Source organism: Agelaius tricolor, unplaced genomic scaffold, assembly GCF_023055355.1.
Source record: "Agelaius tricolor isolate 1412-34295 unplaced genomic scaffold, bAgeTri1.0.p SCAF_7, whole genome shotgun sequence".
Lineage (NCBI taxonomy): Eukaryota > Metazoa > Chordata > Aves > Passeriformes > Icteridae > Agelaius > Agelaius tricolor.
Window position 1 is genome coordinate 35,666,578 of NW_027269267.1, and position 18,964 is coordinate 35,685,541.

The window sequence follows — 18,964 nt, forward strand, 5'->3', positions numbered from 1 at the left end:
ATCACTCTTTTGTTGATCACTTGCATTTTCAGAAGCCTGAGTTTCTTTTTAAACTGCTGCAGCTTGCAATATTTAAAAGCAACGGATCTTACATAAGCTGATTTATACCACCTTACTGTTAAATTTATCACTTAGGTTTCACTTTGCAAGTCAACTCTCCACTGTCTTGGGATATGTGAAATGGCCTGTGCTGAGTTGGTTACTTTGGGTATTTTTAATGAAGGTATTTTCTTCACTCAAATATATTTTAGACTATTGTAATTTGGATTCAATGTATTTCTTAAAAGACCATTCTCCTGACACCAACATTGATAATGCCAAATACAATTAAAAGGAGCAGGCAGTTATGTTATGGCTGCACATACAACTTTATGGCTCTAATATGCAACTGTGCCTTAGCAGAATCTTAGGTACAGCTCTGAGTTCAAATTAATCATGTTAATGTAACAGACTTGCAATTTGCAGTAATTTCTAAGAGCTGCATCATTAACTTTCTGCTGTATGTAAGCATCAATAGGTGGCAATTAAAAAGAAGAGCAAGTGAAGGGTTCTGCTTCCAAATCTGACAGACTGCACAGTTGATTTCTAGTGCTCTTCCTTTATGTGACTGTGCCACTCTGTGATGTTTAAGACACAAAAGCACCAGACCTCCAGTGTTTAAGTACAGACCAAAAAAATGAATTCAGGTAAGTCAGAGATTTGTACAAGTCCAGCACAATGCTTTCCTCCTACTCTGAGTTTTTTTTATATTTCCGCATCTTTAGAAGCTCCTTTTTCCCACCTATCCCACCCTTTTTCCATCACTCTCTTGTCTGCACTTGATCTGTCCCTAAAGCAGACTTGCCCTTTTCTAAACAAATCCGTCTTCTTCACCTCACCTTCTTCTAGTCAGTCAATCACCAAAACACAACCATCACAGATAATAATAACTGGCCCATTTCTGTGATAGCGTTTAAACAGAATAGCTCAAATCTTACAAAGCTGAGATTAATATTACTTTCATCTATTTAGAGGAAGTAAAACAAGAAGCAAACTGCTAGAACTTTCTGCTAGAGAAAGACTGTGGAGGTAGGAAGCATCCATAAATCCAAAAGGGGCTTTGGATGCTGGGGAATAAGGAGAGAAGAGCAGAGGAGTGAGTGGTTGTGCAGGGTGGGAGACAAAATGTTAAGCCAGCCCTTCTCAGTGCCGTGTTTAGGTTTCCATTAAATGATTTTATCAGAGAGGGTCAGGGAAACAGAAAAAAAGCAAGAAGGAAACAAAGCCAACAAGCCTACTATCAGTCATCCTAGAAGATGTTGCCATCTTCAGCTGTACCCCAGGGCTATCCTTATAGATGTACTTGTATCCTTACAGTTTTTGGTTGTATCCTCATAGTTGCAAATAAAAGAGGACAAAGGATCAACCCCGACCCCAATGACCAGAAATGGGCACACTGCCTCTCAGGTCAGGATGAGCCCTTGCTCAGAGCTAGCCATAGCTCAGTCAGCTCTCCTCAGAACAGCCTAAAACACAGCCAGAAACCCAGCCAACAGCTGGGAACAGGGAAAATCATGGGCCCTGGGCTCCAGCTCTCTCTCTGGTCTTCTTAGACACCAGTAAAGGAATGTAAAAGAAACCCACTCCTGGACTGAAGCCTGAAAGTGAAGGCGAAGGCAAAGGCATTTTCTTTACAGACAGGATGCTCCACTTGGTGCTACAGTGTTTTTCAGGGCTATAACTCTACAATTATGACAGAAGAAGAGTTAAAAACAACTTCTATGCTGAGGTACAGAGCTATATAAACACCCGAGCACTTCATACCCCAGTGCAGTGGTTTTCAGCTGATGGCAGCAAGTGCCCAGTGTGAGAAATCACTACTCACTTTTCATAGTGTTGGAAGGTTTATTAAACCTTATCAAAAATACAACAGAAGACTGAATAAAGAAAAAAAAGGTTACTGCACTGGGAGCAAAAGTTTTTCCCTGCCATGTGCCCCATCACAATGGAGGTTTTACCCTTTTTAACCCTTTAACCCCTCCCAAAGTTCTGTCCATCAACCTCTTCTTTGCTGTCCAGTGGTGGAGTTCTCTTCCTCAAACCCTGACTGGAGGTCAGATGCCACCATAGTGACAAGCCAGCCTTCCCAGATGTCCCAACTCCTATTGTCCCTCGATAACCACGCGAGGGGGTACAACATAACTATAAATCTATAAACTTTTCTTAACCTATATACATGACATTTGTCCATTAATTGTGAAAGTCAATCGTCGCATTACTCATCTATCACACCACAAATTCATGGATCATTCCTACAAGAAGGGAGTTCATTGATGTGAACCATGGCCTTCCACATGCATGACCTTTTCAAAGGAATTTGCACAATCACTAGCCAGTCTTTTGGGGCTTTCAAATGCCCCCAGAGGAAAACAGTGATAATGTCTAGCTAATTTGAAATTTAAACATTAATACCTAAGCTATCTACAGATTTAAAAAAATCAGTTTGCATTAGTTAGTTTAGTTATTTAATCCTTTCATGTTACTTTATTTTCAGGTGAACAAATTTCATTTTCAAGTATTTAACAGGCAGTAGCTAGTGAATTAATTCTGTGTGCTGACGGAGTTAACCTTCAGTTTAACTCTCAGTAAAACAGTACTGCTGAGGACTTGAGCTCTGGTTCTTTTCTTCCCCCATGGCATCCTGAATAGAAGCTGAATGCAAAATAAAAAAGAATAAAAAATTAAAAACAAACAAAAAAAAAAAAAACCAAAACAAAAAAAATACAAACAAAAACCCCAAAACAAACCAAAAAAAATACCCCCACACACAAAAAAATCCCCACCGTGTCCAAAACATACCTGGAATTTACTTCACAGCTATACCTATGCAGGAAATCAATCATTCCAGTGAAACAAGCAACAACAGTGTTAGCTGGCCCTCAAAGACTTGTTCTCTCAGCCCAAGGAAATGCTGAACCGTTTCCTCAGTAACCTTTTGTCATTTTTCCTGGCTAAGTTGTGTGTATATGATCTTCCCTGAGATGAAACATAAGCAGCACAGATCTGAGATGCTCTGCAGAGAAGTGACCTTTCCACTGAAAGGCATACATACATACCTGTTCAAAGTTACAAAGGCATATATATCTGCTCAAAGTTACTGTTTCATGGAACAGATAGAGAAAGAAGTGGCAATGGCTGTACTCAGCCTACCTACCTAGGAGAAACAAAAAGATTACCTGCTCCTAATTCTTCATCTCTAACAACAGCAATCCAATGGCTTCACGTGAAAAAAAGTCTGAAAACTTAGTTCTTCCAAAGTTGGCATGAATCCAGGTTTTCATGAGATCTTCAGAAGGGTTTGCTGACTTTTTTTTAAGTAGATGCAGTTCTGAAAGTCTCTCCTGTTCACAAAAGCTGCTCTCCTGCAGCTTGCTATTTCTACCTTGCTCTTCTTGAAATTTTGGCAAAGTCACAGAGTTGAGTATGTTGTGACACAATCAGCCATTTGAAGCATTTGCTTTTCACTTGAATTTTATTTTTAGAATCTCCCATAGTTTTTCAAAGCACACATACCCATACTTTGACATGATGTAAAAATCTACAAAGAAAAGCTGAAGGATCTGACAAACTCTAGAACATAAGTAAGATCCCTCATTTATAAAATGACTACTGCCTCATTTCTTTTATAAGCCCACAGATATGGCTGCATGGCAAACACTCACTTGCCATACAGAAAACCTGAAGGTTTCTAACTCAGAACTACAAGTCACAGGCTTAAAAGTGTCAGATTTTCAACTGGTGACTCTGAAATCCAGCTAAGGCTCTCAAAGAAAAAGAAGAACACATCAGTCCTCAATTCTTACAGTTAAATGTTTCTTCGGGACCATCTGCTCACTGCTGGCCCTGCCTTGAGCCAAGAGCTGGACCAGACTACTTGCACAGTCCCTTCCATTCTGTATCATGCTGTGAGTGAGCATACAAGTGAAAACCGTTTTCTTTTGCCAGTCACCACGTTCATCATTGACTGCAGAGGTGTTTCTGAATTACTCTGGAACATCTAAGAGTAAAGAATACTGAGCTACATATACTTCTGGTTGCAAAGCTACTCTGTGTGAATCCAGTAATAAAAACTACTCGATAATGTGCTCTTATATTTGCTGAGCTGTATCTTTAATATAAAGCTTTGACTGACCTGTATCTTTATATCAAAGTTTTGACAAAGCATTCTCTTTTATATCAGTTTGCATGTATTACCTTAATTAATTCTGCAAAATCCCTCTTATTTCAATTCTGTTCACCAAAATGGTTGTATCTGAGATTCATTTCAAAAGGCAGCTCTCTCAGAGGAGACTCCTGAGTGATATCACCATATAATGTAACCCAGCTTATGTCCAGTAACTCCTCTCAACTGGAGACAATGTAAAATGGATGAGGATCTGGCTCATCCCTGCCAGCAAGCAGAGAGCAAGGTGCTCCCTAAATCACAGTCACTCCAGATCCAGGACCTGCTGCTCTGCCCAAATGTCCTCCTTGCAAAAGGCCAAAGAGAGAGCTCTACCAGGAGCTATGTGTCCACACAGAGGATACAAAGGTGAATATTTACTAAGAAAGGACAAAACTCAGATGTTGGATGGGAGTAAGATGACAGTAGGGAATAAAACTGAGCCTCTGCATCAGGGAATGAAGCAATGAAATGTGAAGAGTCACTGAAGAGCAAAAAGTCCCCCTTTATGCAGAAAGAACTAGCCCCTGAATGTTAAGCAACATCTACACACAAATACATATTACTGCACTATCTACTAAATGGAGATAATTGTAAATTCAATAAGAACAGTATGAAAATATAATGGCATGAGAACAAGACCAGAATTATAAAAGCAAGGCAAACTGAAGAAAAAAAAGCAATTACTGCAGGTTCAACCAGAAAACCAGGTGAGAAGGTAACAGTGAAAGAAATGAGAAGAAAAACTCCCTGCTGCTGTGCTCTGCATGAATATTTGCATCTGCCAACAGGCCATCAAAAAGCAAACTGGCACTAAGTCATAATTCACCATTTGCTATTTATATTCTGGCAGCATTATGTTTGTGCAATTTCCATCAAAGCCTCCATTTTGGGGATGGGGATAAGAAAAGGAGATATTGTAATCTACTTCTGCAACTGCTGTTTGTATTTGCTGAGTTATCTGGCACTTGATGTGTGCCTCATGCATCACTTTTTATTCAAAAATTGACATGTTTATCCAAGAATGATTGTAACACGGTAGCCTGATTCAGATACACACAAAAGCTTTGGCAGACATTTTCAGCCATGCATTTTATGCGATTTACACATTGGCATGCAAAAGACAACATTTAATTGTGCGTGTGTATTGTAATCACAGCCTAGTGGAAGCAGCTCATTGGAGCAGTGGAGATAAGTCTACAGGTAAGCAGCATATTAATAAAGTTTCTGAAGGCTTTTAAATCTGGGAACTGGTGGAGGCCTTTATATTGTACCAAGATAAGACACACTGCTTTAATCACTGCATCCTAGCTATAAAGGTTTCTTTAGATAATTTTAAGCTAGTCAAATTTCACTTTCAAACCACAAATTATCTTAAGTAAAAATTGGATATTTCCTCCCACTCTGAAAGTTAGAGTATGAATGAGAATGTGACTATGCCATTGCAGAAAGCATCCCTAATTCTGACTGTAGATACAGCCTTTCCAGGTGATTAGCACCTTCTCCCCTACACAGCACTGCACATGGCTTGTAACAGAGACCTGATACTGCACTGAGGAAGGACATCACCACAGAATGAAGCTAGGTAAAGACCCAGGAGATACACCCAGGACTAATGCATCTTTCCACTGCTGTCTCCTGTTTCTTTGGAGACTACCAATAGGAAGGAATTGAACCAGCAGTTCCAAAGGAGCTGCAGAGAGGAAGAGAGAACAAAAAGGATAAGCAATATAAGGGGGCACGTTCTAGTGCCAACAAAGGAGGCAACAAGAGGTACCAAATGACAAAATCAAGCAAGTGAACAATTTGAACTAGAACTTGGCTGCTGATTCTTCTTGGTTTTATTGATGATGACAACCTTCTATCCATGTCATTTGACTGCATGCAGGTGGTGAGGATGCTCCTCATCTTGATATCCGGCTGATCTGTTTCAGGTATGAGGGATCCACATTTACCCTGGATCTACAAATAACATATCACAGCATTCTTCCTTTAAGTTTTTTAAACTGAATGATTCTGTTTTATAGTTAAATGCTACAAAAATACAGTTGGACTCAAAGATCTTAAAGGCCTTTTCCAACCTAAATGAGCCTATGATTTCCTGCTACTACTAGAACAGAAAAAGCAACATTAGGGATATACAAGCACCTCCAGAGAGCAATTAATCTCCTCCTAAAATACACATTTGAGACAGACGTGATGAGCAGTCTGTTCAATGTACCATACTTTTACCCTAGTATGGATGAAAATGATTAGCTGGAGCTCTGACATCCAGCTTTTAAAAATTTCAAGGATGGAAGAGGTGAACCTCAGTCTCAGGGGAAGGATGCACACAACAAGCAGTTCAGCTCTCCTCCTGCCTCTGACCAGAGGCAGAACATCCCTCCCATCACCCCTGGAACAGGAAAATACAGAGGAAAATACAGAGGAAAATACAGATTTTGCTACAGAGGTAGCAAAATCAGAGTTTGTACCACTGAACACCCACTCATGTACAGTCTGAAGAGGAGAGATGGCAAACAGCTCCCACTGTTCCTTGGACATTTGTCACCTCCAAAGAGGTGGCCCAAGGAAACGCCCCATAACTGGGGAGATGCCCACACTCCCCACACAGATCATCCATCCAGTCTCACCAGTACAGTGAACACCAACTTACAGGCACCAAAATTAACAGCACCATTTCACTGAGCCCTTCAGCCAGGGCAGCAAAGTTCACAAACGCTCCCACAATTCCTCTGCAACCACAGCTGCCCTTCCTGAGCCAGCTCCATCCTCTGCTTTGAGCTGGCTCACACACTGCTGCATGACTTGGTGAGTCAGCTCAGCAAGAGAGGTGAAAAGGCAATATTTGAGAAGCTTTCCATGATTACAAGTTAGGCTAATTCATTCAAGAAAATTACATGCATTTCCCAGATATCTTCAAATACATCAATCTAGTCTGAGAATGGACTGGATTTGTTGGCACTTAAAATTACATTCCCACTTATTCTATTCATTCTACAGAATCTTAACAAAGAAATCAGCAGTTTAAACAGTCTGCTGCCTCGGGTTACAGAAGTTTGCTTGCAGATTATTCTCTCTCCCACTTTGAAAAGCACATAAATTATTAGCACACATCTCTAAAATACCCTGTCTTTCAACAAAGACATTCTAAACATTTGTCAACAAAAATCAGTTTACTTGGTAGCCACTAACAATATTCGGCTAAGGAAAATACAACTGGTGTGTTTGAGGGTTGAAAAAAAAATCATCACTCTTCTTGTAATTTCAGAAGACCCAGCAGAGCTGGCGTGACAATTAGTGAATATTTAAGTGCTTGATATTCACTGGAAACAGTCTGACAGCAATGGCCAAATAATTTCAGGCACGAGAAGAAAAGAAAGTCTCAGACTGATGAATAACTGACATTTGACCTGCTGTTCACTTCCTAAGCTGGAAAAAAAAAGCAATTCATAATTGAACTTAAGTTGAAGCTGGCTAAAAAAGCATAAAACACTATTTTACTTTTCTGCATTGCTGTGCTGTCTCATGCTCTTTTTAATAAATTGTTTATTTCACTGGCTATAATTGCATATTGAGGACAGATGTAAATACCTAGACAAGGCAGTTATCATTACCCACAAATGTAAAAGAAAATAATTCAAACATTTATAAAACTATGGCTGAAACTTTGAATTTAATAGGTAACACAGCACTTCTGGAAATTTATAAGAAAGCACATGTAATGTTTGTTATTAACTATTGAGACTTTCTAATATTTAGCTTTTCCTGGCACACATTTTGGCTTGAAGCTGGTGGGAGCACAGTTAACAGACAACATTTTCCCCACACAGGGAATATGAACCACCACCATATGACTGCATGAACAAACAAAACTCACCAAACAAAAAAAAACCCTCACCCAGAACATTATCCTTAAGAAACAGACCCCCCCAAGAGGATTATGAAGTCCTTCTCTCTGAAAAATTTGGGATTGAGACAGAGAAATTCCCTGCCAAGGTACTACATCCAAACTCCAGTGGAAGATAAATAGCTGTAGATCCAAGACCATTTGGTCTTTATTCTGTATTCTCAAGTAATATGAAGCTTTTCTCTTCCAAGAGAAGAGCAAACTGAAATGAAATGTTTACAAGTGACGTTTACAGAGGATAACACCTTTACCCTGCTTTCTATTAAGGGACTCCTGTTGCTTAAGAAACCCTTGTTAATCCCCCAAAGCAGATGACATTTTCCAACCCTGCATATTCCACAAAGCTTGAACATATTCAAAGGGAAAGGAAGTTGACACAATACAAAAACCAGATGTTTAATAAACTTGAGTAATTGGACAGGCAAGCATGTTTTGGTCCTTCCAAAAGACAGCCACAAAAAGGAAGCAAATATTCTCTTGCAGACACAATAAAGAAGACTTTGGTTTGGTTTTAATTAAAGAGATCAGATCCTAACCAAAAGAAGAATCCTAACCTCCTGTGACATACTTTGATCTCACCTTTGATGCCAAAAAGAAACAGCTCTTAATTGCTATTTAGCATCAATAGTATCATCCCAGTCACATCAGCTTCATTCACCCAGAGAGCAGGACATGATCAGCAGCAAGCATCATATCAGTCAGGGTTAAGCCTGGTCTGAGTCACCAAATCATCCTGGCAGTCTAACCAGAGAATCAGTCTTGTCTTCAGCATTACCTAGGCAATAACTACGCTGACTCTGCACTTAGGAGCAGTTTTAAAACACATTACTTCTGGCAATGAAACAACTATAAAAGTAAATATAATATAAATGGCATAGACACTAAACATGAAAGGGTTTTTTTTCCCAGAAGGAATGAAGTAGATGCAATCATCAGCTGTTTTTACTGTTCTTTACAAACTGTATTTCATTTTCACTTAAACTGCTTTGAATCTATAGGGGAGATCATATCAAAACAAATATATGAAAATCTAAGGTTTGCTATGGCTTTATGGAATCAATCCTGTTCTCTTTCAACTAACTTAGGTGAGAAATAAAAGCAGAGGAAAATAAAGCAGTACAGAACTGTGCATCTTCACTTTCTATTATGTAATACACAACCTCTATTTTGCACTGTGGGGTTTTGCAAGTGTGCAGGTTGACATGTCAACCTTTCAAAATGCCCAAGAGCTATCTATATATGATTATCATTGTGTATACACAGGTGGAAAATGTTCTTCCTCCTTCCTATTAATAATTTTAGCTAAAGCTGTCATCCTCTCACCTAGCAGAAAGGAAACCTATTTGCTCATTCTATCACATAAGTCAGCCTAACACTGGCTGAAACAGAACGCTGTATTTGGGACCTCTGCAGTCTCCACTAAGTATATCTAACTAATTTGTCAGTAAATACAGCCAAAGTGGAAATTAGAAACAAAAAGCAGGGGACAAATATATTCCACACTTGCATGCAACATCAAAACCAACAGCTGCAACTGCTGGATGATCATGAACTCTTGACTCATGGCCTGATTTTCAGGCATTAATCACCTGCAACTGCAGCTGACATGTAGTTCTTGTCTAAGAGTTTGTGGCAGACAAAAAACTAAACATACAGAGACTCAGTCACAAAATGCTGAATAACTTAAAAGAGGGAAGGATGTTCCACATAATTTGTCTTCTCATAGCCAAAGAGATAAAAATGTGCTCAAAAAAGATAACTGATGAATTTTATACTTTACTTATATGTTAAAGGCAGGAAATACAAAGTAAAAGTCATGTAATCTTTTTTTTTATAGCAATGCCTACCTTTCCCCCTCCTCCTTCAAGCATGTGTACCCAACCAGCTAAATGGATGTGTATAAAAGGATTCAGGACTATCTATTCAAGTTTTCACTAGCTTTTTGGAATATAGGAATGTTGAAAGATTCTTCAACAAAATACTGTTTGTTAACAGCAAGCAGCATAGAAGATTTTTTCTTATGCATCCCTTTCTTTTACAATATTCCATTTACAACAATTGATGAAAAGGCCTTCATTGTGGCTTCTGTTTTTGAAGTTTCCCATACAAATTCTCCCCACATACTATGTGGGGTTTTTCCTATTAAAAATATATATAATTTCCAGGTCCATATATAGGCATGTGGATGTCTCTTCTCTCTTTTTTGCTCATTTGGAGTTTTGTTCTTGTGAGAAGTAATACAGTGAGCCAAACATGGTATAATTTTATGGCATCAAAGTACTAACACCTAAAGAATAATACTCCTTTAGAAACTCAAATGACACTGGAGTAACTTTACTTTTCAACAGCCCGAAGAGCAACAGCACTGAGGGGTAATGGAAGTAGGTCATATTTTCCTCCTGTTTTGTTATATGCAGAACAGACATAAAAATCTGATGGATTTGGCACTCATAGTAACATCTGTATACAATGTGAGAAAAGGGGTTGCTTAAGAGCAAGGATATTGAATCATGTCTCCTGGAATATAATTTAAAAAGAAACCCAACCAAAATTCAATAAACAAGAAAAAATAAACAAGCACACAATACAAATCTAACCCATGACAACGTTCAAACAAAACAATAACAAACCCAATAAAAATACTACATAGATAAGGTCTTACAGCTAATGGGGCAATGGTGCTGAAGGTACAACAAGAGTAGCACAGAGGCAGGACCAGACAGATGGCCAGTCCCAACTACCTCCCCAGTTCCCCCAAACTCAGGAGGAAGTAGCACCAGCATCTCTTTCCGTTTTTATGCAGACTTCATGAGAAAATAATAAACTGGCATCATTAAACTTTATACTATCCTACAGGACACACTACAAGCATCAATAAAACCACTCAAAGTATGGCTCATTTGCTAACACAGAAAGGTTTGTGCAGCAAAATTCCTGAAATTGTAGGAAACACAAATCCTTCTCAGTTTATACTAGTATCATATTTGCAAAGTTATTTTCATAATCATAGCAGCTCAGGTTTTGGGAAGCGTAGTTCAGATCTTCAACCACGCAAAAAGTCTTTAATTCTCCCCTGAAAAGCAAACCCACAGATGTGCTTAGGCATGTATGTTTAACGTCTTCTGCCCACGGCCACACTTGCTGCCTCTAAAATATTTTGTTGAAATGGTATCACTTTCCTTTTCTGTGTATACTGCACCAGTTTGGCTAAAAACATGAAGCTTATAAATAGGAACATGGGGTTTCCAACATGAATAAACACCTCCATTTAGATGTATCAAAACTTAATCATTTTTGTGAGATGGGACTAAAACAATTAATGTCTTTTAGAGCAGACTGAAAACACCATGTATTCCTCCATTTGACTATGCACAGGTTAAAGACAAAAGGCTTTACAAAAGATTTGCTGTAAAAGATTTTGTATCTAAGCATCCTGCATATTTTACTACAAGGTTTGACTTTCAAACCAACTGGGCTTTCCTTGAATAGTGATGGTTATGAAATAAAAGTCTCTGAAAACAATCATATTCAAGTGATTGCAACAGAAAATTGTTTATATCCCCAGGTCTTTCAGGTGTTGCTGAAGTTAAAAACAAATGAAATGTTGATATCTACTAATATTAAAGGCCAAAAAATACTGTTTTCTCAAACTCCCAGAAGCAAAGCTGGAGTTACAGGGTGCTTTGCATCCACATCATCTTATATTTTCTTCTAAACAATTTAATTAAATGGACCTGATCTAGAAATGTCTGCACATCTTTTTCAATTTTCAAAATACGGTGTATTAGTATCTACAGATGGGTTAAAAAAACCCCCCAAACTTGTCTCTGGAATAATAGAGATATTTATATCATATAAAAGAGCCCCAAAATAGTATCAGTGTTTGATGGTTTAAACTATAACTACACTTTTGAACAGCAACAATTATCTAAAGACTGCTTTTACCTAAAGACTGTTTGCTACCTATATTTGACAGGCATTGTGAAAGGTACAAAAGTGTAACAAGTTGCTACATACATGGGCATTTCACTTGATGGCAGTTCAGTTCACCCATAACCTGCCTGCCCAGAGAATTTACCTTCCACTAAAATAAAATCTGAGACTGAACACATAGTTGCAGTTGGATCGCAAACAGCAGCAGAGAGCAGATCAAAAAGTGTCTGCGTGTACACACAGAAAATAGACAAACAAAACCTCATAAGCAGGCCATAAAAACATTATAAACATTTTTTAAATAATAATTTTCATAAGCAGAATTCCTTCATGTTAATACAGGGGTAGCATTTTTCCCTAAACATACAGTTTAAGGCACTGTATGTCTAAGACCTCTGTATCTCACTGGTGATCCTCCATTTTACAGAAGGGAAATCTGAGCCAATGAAGGCATGAAAATTACCATAGCTACAGAAAATGCAAGTAACAAAGGATGAAATTTGAACTCAGGTTTCCACTTTCCTATTCACTGAAGCCTGAAGACTTTGAAAAATATACATTCCAGTACACTTCCATAACAGCAGCAGTGTTCAACCACATTTCATGTTAATTGTGTAAGCATGGCATGTTAGAATCATTAGTGGCTACCAACAGATAGATCGTGTGAAACTGGATCAGTCTTGGTATCAGAACTAATTCTAACTGATTCTACTGATCACAACCACACACTAAAGCAGTAGCAGCTCTGTCTCCTTGGCAAGGACAAACCCAGATTAATCTCAACAGGGTACAGAGAAACTTTAGATGAGACTGCTTTGCTTCTTTCCTTGCACATAACTTCCGTGAGAGCACTCAGTGCTTGTGAGAGTGATATAAATTGCTGAAAACTTTGATGATTTCAAGTTAATATCCTAAGGACTTGCCAGAGGAAAGACAAAAAAATCTGTATAGATCTACGGTTTACTGGATCAAGAGCAAAACAGCAGCAAGGAAGTACATCAACTGTTCAAAAAGTAGAGGAAACCACTAATGACATATTTGAAGAAAAAAAAACACCAAGGACTTGAACTTCTCCTGAAGCTGTTCAAACAGAAAAGGAATTAATAACTGTAATCTACAGTTCACTTCCCTGTTTAATGCTGTTGTATTGCACCATGATCTATTTAACGCTGATATACACAATAGCCATTTTCTCTGCAACATGAATTCATTAGCCAAAGAATCACAGCTGAAATAAAAAGAGAACTGGTTTGAGAACATGCATTATCAGAAAGAAATGCCTGAATAATCTTCGGCCACCCCAACCTCCACATCCTTACCGGAATGTCAAAAGTTTCTTGTGTGTCATCCAGCATCTGAATTTTGATAGAGACAAGTTTTCCTGGAGTTGTCAGAGGTGGTTTCTGTCCATGCTCCAAAGTACTGATCCCAGCATTTTCCTGAGCTCCCAAGCGGGATCCTGCTGTTGGTCTCTGCTCAGTTTCACCCATGTTTAGGGAAACTTGTTTCTTATATCTGATAAAAGAATAAGGGCAAAGAAGACCATATCAGTCATAAGGAAGATGTTTTGCACATAAGCATCATGGTATATATGGTTGCAGGTAGTAAACTGTATGACCATTAACAAGTAAGAGCCGTCACAATTTTTTTCTTAATGCTTCATATGAAGATGAGAAAATCAGACAAACTTTATACTTTTCAAAGTACACAGCCTAATCACCTCCTTGGGGTAAGGCTGATGGACAGGCTATAGTACTGCACGAGGGAAAATTATTCCTTTTCTCCTGGAAAAGTAAACAAGATCACATTGGAAATAGAGCACGACAGAGCCCAGATTTCAATTAATTATGTAAATTTTTAATTATTTATGAATCGGGCTGTTATCACCCCCAGACAGGATTCCCAGAGAAGGTAGGAAGCAAGAAGAGCAAGTGATACAACTCAGCACTTGCTGACCATCATTCCCTCTTGGCTACATCAGCAGTTTTTCCTCCCAGCCTTCTCTGGCACTTTGCAGCTGCCACCTTGATAAGGGTCTGCGAAGCAGGAAAGCCAAGGGGTACAAGATGACACCAATTATAAACTGGGGACCAGAGCTGCTCTAGACCTGGGGCCTGGCCTGATCCCACTGATGAGCAAGAACTGTGAGGACATGCTACTGGGAGGCCAGAAAAAAGCCAACACTGACTGGGAAATTCTTCATTATTGGTACAACTCTGAACCTTCTTTTTTAATTCAAGCACCATTAGTTTTACTTGTTGAATGTTACACATCACACTAGAATTTTATTTCATTTTTCCTATCTTGCTTTTTGACACTCTAGATGGGTTTCTGATGAAACACACTTCTACTGTCCATTTATCTTTCTTGGTAAATGCATTTTCATTCTGCATGACTTTTATACAGTGATCAACGACCAAAACATGTAGCACACAGATGGGCACAAATGGAAATGTAACTTTCCAGCTGAACAGAGGCATAAGAAGAGTACTGCCAGTCACTGCCTGGCTTTAACTCTGAGGTTACAATTATTGAGAAGCCTATATGGGGAAAAAAAGGAAGCACAAGACAGCCTATAAATTTGTGAATGCATCACCAGTTCTACAGGATTCTATAAAAAACAGTGACAGGTAATAAGACACCAGTTTCCACCATAAGGATAGAATAAAAACAGCCCTGTCTTTGGCAGGATACACTATTTACTACACATTACTCTTCCATGTCATGACTAATCTGTTCCCACAGATATTTTACACAGCAAATACTTGGGCATAAAAAAATTTAAAACAGCACTTGGATTAAAAGAAATGTTAGCTGAGAAGGAAGGGAATCAAAAATTATGGATCCCACACTTCTAAATAACAGCTCAATGGGCACAAGTGAAGGAGAAGAAAAAAATGCAGGCAAGCTTTTGCAACGATTCAGCACTAACCTGCCCATCAAGGTCAGAGAGATACTAGTGAAACCTACCCAAGCCCATGCCAACCACTACCAGAGAGGCAAATTTTTTCTCAGTTATCATTGCAATCTAAAAATCTATGAAGAATCACTTGTGTTTATCTTCTTCTTTAAAAATGATTAAATTAAATCTTTTTATAAGACAAGCAGTGCCAACAAGAAAGCCTCAGTTGGAAGGAGGAATTCAAGAAGAAAAGACACCAAGCTCTACATAGAAAGACTCTGGGCCCCTTTGCAAATTAATCTGTTTTTCCTGTGTGTGGAGTACACAGGATCATCTAAAAAGGTAGCACAGGCACCCAGTCTAGAAGTGCTCAAAGATTCTGGTCCAAGTAAGAGCTCTCCTGAAGTCACCACATACCCCAGCCAGCACCAAGAGGGCAGACAGGACCTCTACAACTGCTGTGCTACTATAGAAGTTTTTGGCTATGTTCTTTCCATTAAATCATAAACACAGGAATCAATCAAGTGATACCATTAAATAATCCTTGCAAGGAAATGTTACAGACATTGAACCCTTCCATAAATGTTCTTCTGACTAGATGATACAGTTGCCCACACACACAATCAGACAGGCCAATAAACTTTATGAAAGACATAAAAACTACTCAAATTTAGGAGCCAAAAAAATCATGGAGGAAAGGTACAAGCAGAACCACTCCATATATACAGCTAATTTTTTATTAATTATTATTATATTATTAAGCATCATTATCCTGCTTAATTTGTTAGTAAAATAGAAATTCTTGTTTTATAGATATATTTAACTATTTGGTTATAAACACACACTTTCATTTGGAAGCAAAGATCTAAGAACTACTGTAATCAGCCTACCTTGATCACAAGCATCTGCTACTAGGAAAATTAAAAGAAGACCTTCCATTTTTTAACCGATATGCGTAAACATCAGCATGCTGCACTGAAAGTTATTTAGGGTTTTTTTCTGCATGCCACTAGTCTCACTATGCTGCTGTCATAACATCAGCATAATATTTTTACTACACCTTTAAGTAAGAGGCCTTAAAATTTACCCTCTCTAAAATAACAGAGCACATCAGTCAAGCTGTATACCTTTATATCACTTTGATCTAGGAGACAGCGAACTAAGGTCACAGACCACAACTGAAGAGTATTAAGCAAACATTGAGCAAACCTGAGGGGATTAGGATGCCTAATGTCTGTCATGATGAAGAGATGGATCAGGTCTGGACAAATGACAGAGAAATTCAAAGACACTCAAGTAGAAAGACAACAGTAAATTGAGGAAGGTGTTAATCAAGAAGAAGGAGCAGCAGACACCAGATTCCAGCATATGCAGCTCTAAGCATAACAAGTGGAGACAGACAACCAACACAGAAACAGAGAGTGGCAAACAGAAGAGGATTCATCTGAACTCTGAACATTAAGTTTCTGCCTGCTCTTTCTGACAGCTGTTGAAACCCAGGGCCTAAACCAAGTCTATTGTTTCAGCTGCAGGCTCACTGGATGTCAGTGCTGTAGCACCTGCAAGATGGAGAGAGCCTGCTGCAGGGAATGAACCTGTATCCTCACCTGTGTGAGGAGAAGTTACTGACACAGCAGAGCTGCCCACGGGGGAGTCTTGTCCCCTTCTGCTCCTTCCCAGCTCCCACCCATACAGTCCTGCCTGGTGCTGAGCACTGACTCTCACCCTCCTCAGGCTGAGCCACAGCATCTCTCTAACTCAAAACAATTCAGTGTTTTGTTCTTGGCTGGGTTAGCAAATTAAATCAGCTCTCGGCAGGCTGGAAAATCCAAGGCCAGGGTGAGCTAAGCCCAGCCAGCTGCTCTCAGGCCACTGGGCTGACTAAAGCTTTCTCTGCTTACAGCACCTGGAAGACTCAAAAAAACCCTACAACAGCCATTAGATAGATTAGGAGATGTTGTTTTGTTCTAATCACACATTAATAACCCTTTTATACAGATACTAAATGCTTGGATTAAAAATTTAAGGTCTGTAGATACTTATGCAGTAGCTGGACAAAGGCCACAATGTGGTTCAGCATAAAGCCACCTTAGTTCTCCATGTTCAAAGCAGGCACATTTTATAGCATCAGAAAAGGTTCTGGCCAATTAAAATTTCCACATATTTTCCTCTGGCAGGATGAAAAAAGTATCCAACTCACTTAGTCTAAAGGGAGCTGTGAGTATAAACAGCACTTGTTGGGGCTGGGGCAGGGAAAACAGGGGCAGGAATAAAGGGTTACAAAAATTACAAAATACTGAGGAAAACAGAAGCAGTATGTTGGAATAGATGCCACTCTGTCTCTTCTCTGCTCTTTAGGTCAGACAGGGCTCAGAATTCGATGCAAGAGGCTCCCAAAGCCTGAAGACTGCTGTTATGGAAGAGAATGGTACTATGTATCTAGGCCCTTTCCACTTCTTTTGCTTTCCTTTTTGACACATTTCCACAGCATGAAACAGAAGGAAGCACAGTGCTCAGGACACTCCTCTTAAAGGTGGGGAAGCCTGAGGCACAGTGGGATGGTGTGAGTATAAGCCCTACCAAAAGCACAGAGCAGACTTGTACACCTCCAGCAAGAGAAAATTGTATATGTGCAGCATAAATGGTCAGTGATGCTGCTTTTTCATTAGTACATCAGAATTACCATAAAAATGAAATCAAGCATCTTGAACCCATATTAAAAAATAGTGATAGCATAACAAGGCAACAGGACCAGGAAGACTGAAACTACAATTCAGTCTGAAATGATGGGAAGCAGACAGCTCAGATTTTTATACTGAGAAGCATTATCCTGCTTAATTTGTGCAAGTCCCCAGTAGAACTGTACAAAGCAAATATGATGATTAAAAAAATTTAAATTATTCATGTAAATCACAGAATCACAGAATATCCTGTCTTGGAAGGGACCTAAAAGGATCAGTGGAGTCCAATTTATAATTTCTTTGATAAAACCCAGCACATTTGCAGAAGCAAAGAGATGGGAAAAGTTCTTAATAGAAAAACAGCTCAAGCTTGAAGGGCAGTAGTACAGACACAGATGCTGGGTGTCTGTTTCTCTGTTTATACCCAGCAGACTAAGTTTGACTCAGATTCTAAAGGAAACCTTGCAGCTAAAGGGATTTGTGTTCAGTTTCTTGTCTGCCCTTTCTGCTCACATCCACAATACTCAGAGAAGGAAGGCAATAAAAATTTCTGTACCACTAGACTGTCTACTAGCTCAAAACAGAAAAGGTTAACACTGTAAGTGATGGCTGCTTCATGAAGTGAGAAGTAGAAAAGCTCAATGAGAGGTATGCTCAAGAAGATAGGTCATGTCTAGTCCCCTGTACTGTCAGTGGAAAAGGGGATGGAGGGTGAAGTCCTTAACCAGGCCTAATTTCTAAACACAGATTTATCTTTTTTATCTTTTCCCTGTCCCTAAAAATGCAGAAAATTAACCTTGAAAAACCTTCCTGCTCAAGAAAACACCATGGCTGCCTACCAAAAATTAGACAGAGACTTGCAGAAGCAACTCTTAAGAATCAGATTCTTCAGCACTCTGCAGACTTCCTAAAATCTGCAGCAGTAAGAAATTCCCTCAGCTATGCAACACTATCTCTAAAAGAATAAAATTCATAATTTCTACTGAAAATTAATAGAGCCCACGAAGTTGCCTATCTTGGTCAGACTCTGAAAAATCTCTAAATAACACTCTCTTATCCCTTGACCCAGTTTCTGTGGGATGGTTATGCAGCTGGACAGAATAAGTGCTCAGGTTTGTAAAGCAATAGAGTACACTTAGTGAACACCAAACTAGGTTGAGCCTGAAACCAATGTCAAATTTAGGCACCTGAGCAGTAAGCTTTAAAAACTCAAACTATTCAGTATGCCAATAATGTGGCTCAAAGTCCAGAATAATGAGCATTTATGACTGTACAGGATAAAAAACACCTCTTGCAAGCCTATCAGTACAGCATTCAGAGTGCCCACATTCATTTCT

The 18,964-nt window shown here is 39.0% G+C and overlaps 1 protein-coding gene across 5 annotated transcripts in view; it reads right to left on the reverse strand.

Moving 5' to 3' along the window:
- Positions 1-18,964, reverse strand: part of FARP1 (FERM, ARH/RhoGEF and pleckstrin domain protein 1) — a 201,054-nt gene that overhangs the window by 148,617 nt on the left and 33,473 nt on the right. For all 5 annotated transcript variants that reach the window (XM_071430946.1, XM_071430945.1, XM_071430944.1 and 2 more), the window contains exon 2: positions 13,364-13,559. In XM_071430946.1, the coding sequence (XP_071287047.1) occupies positions 13,364-13,534 (171 nt within the window). In that variant the 5' untranslated portion in view covers positions 13,535-13,559. The remainder of the gene's footprint in view (positions 1-13,363; positions 13,560-18,964) is intronic.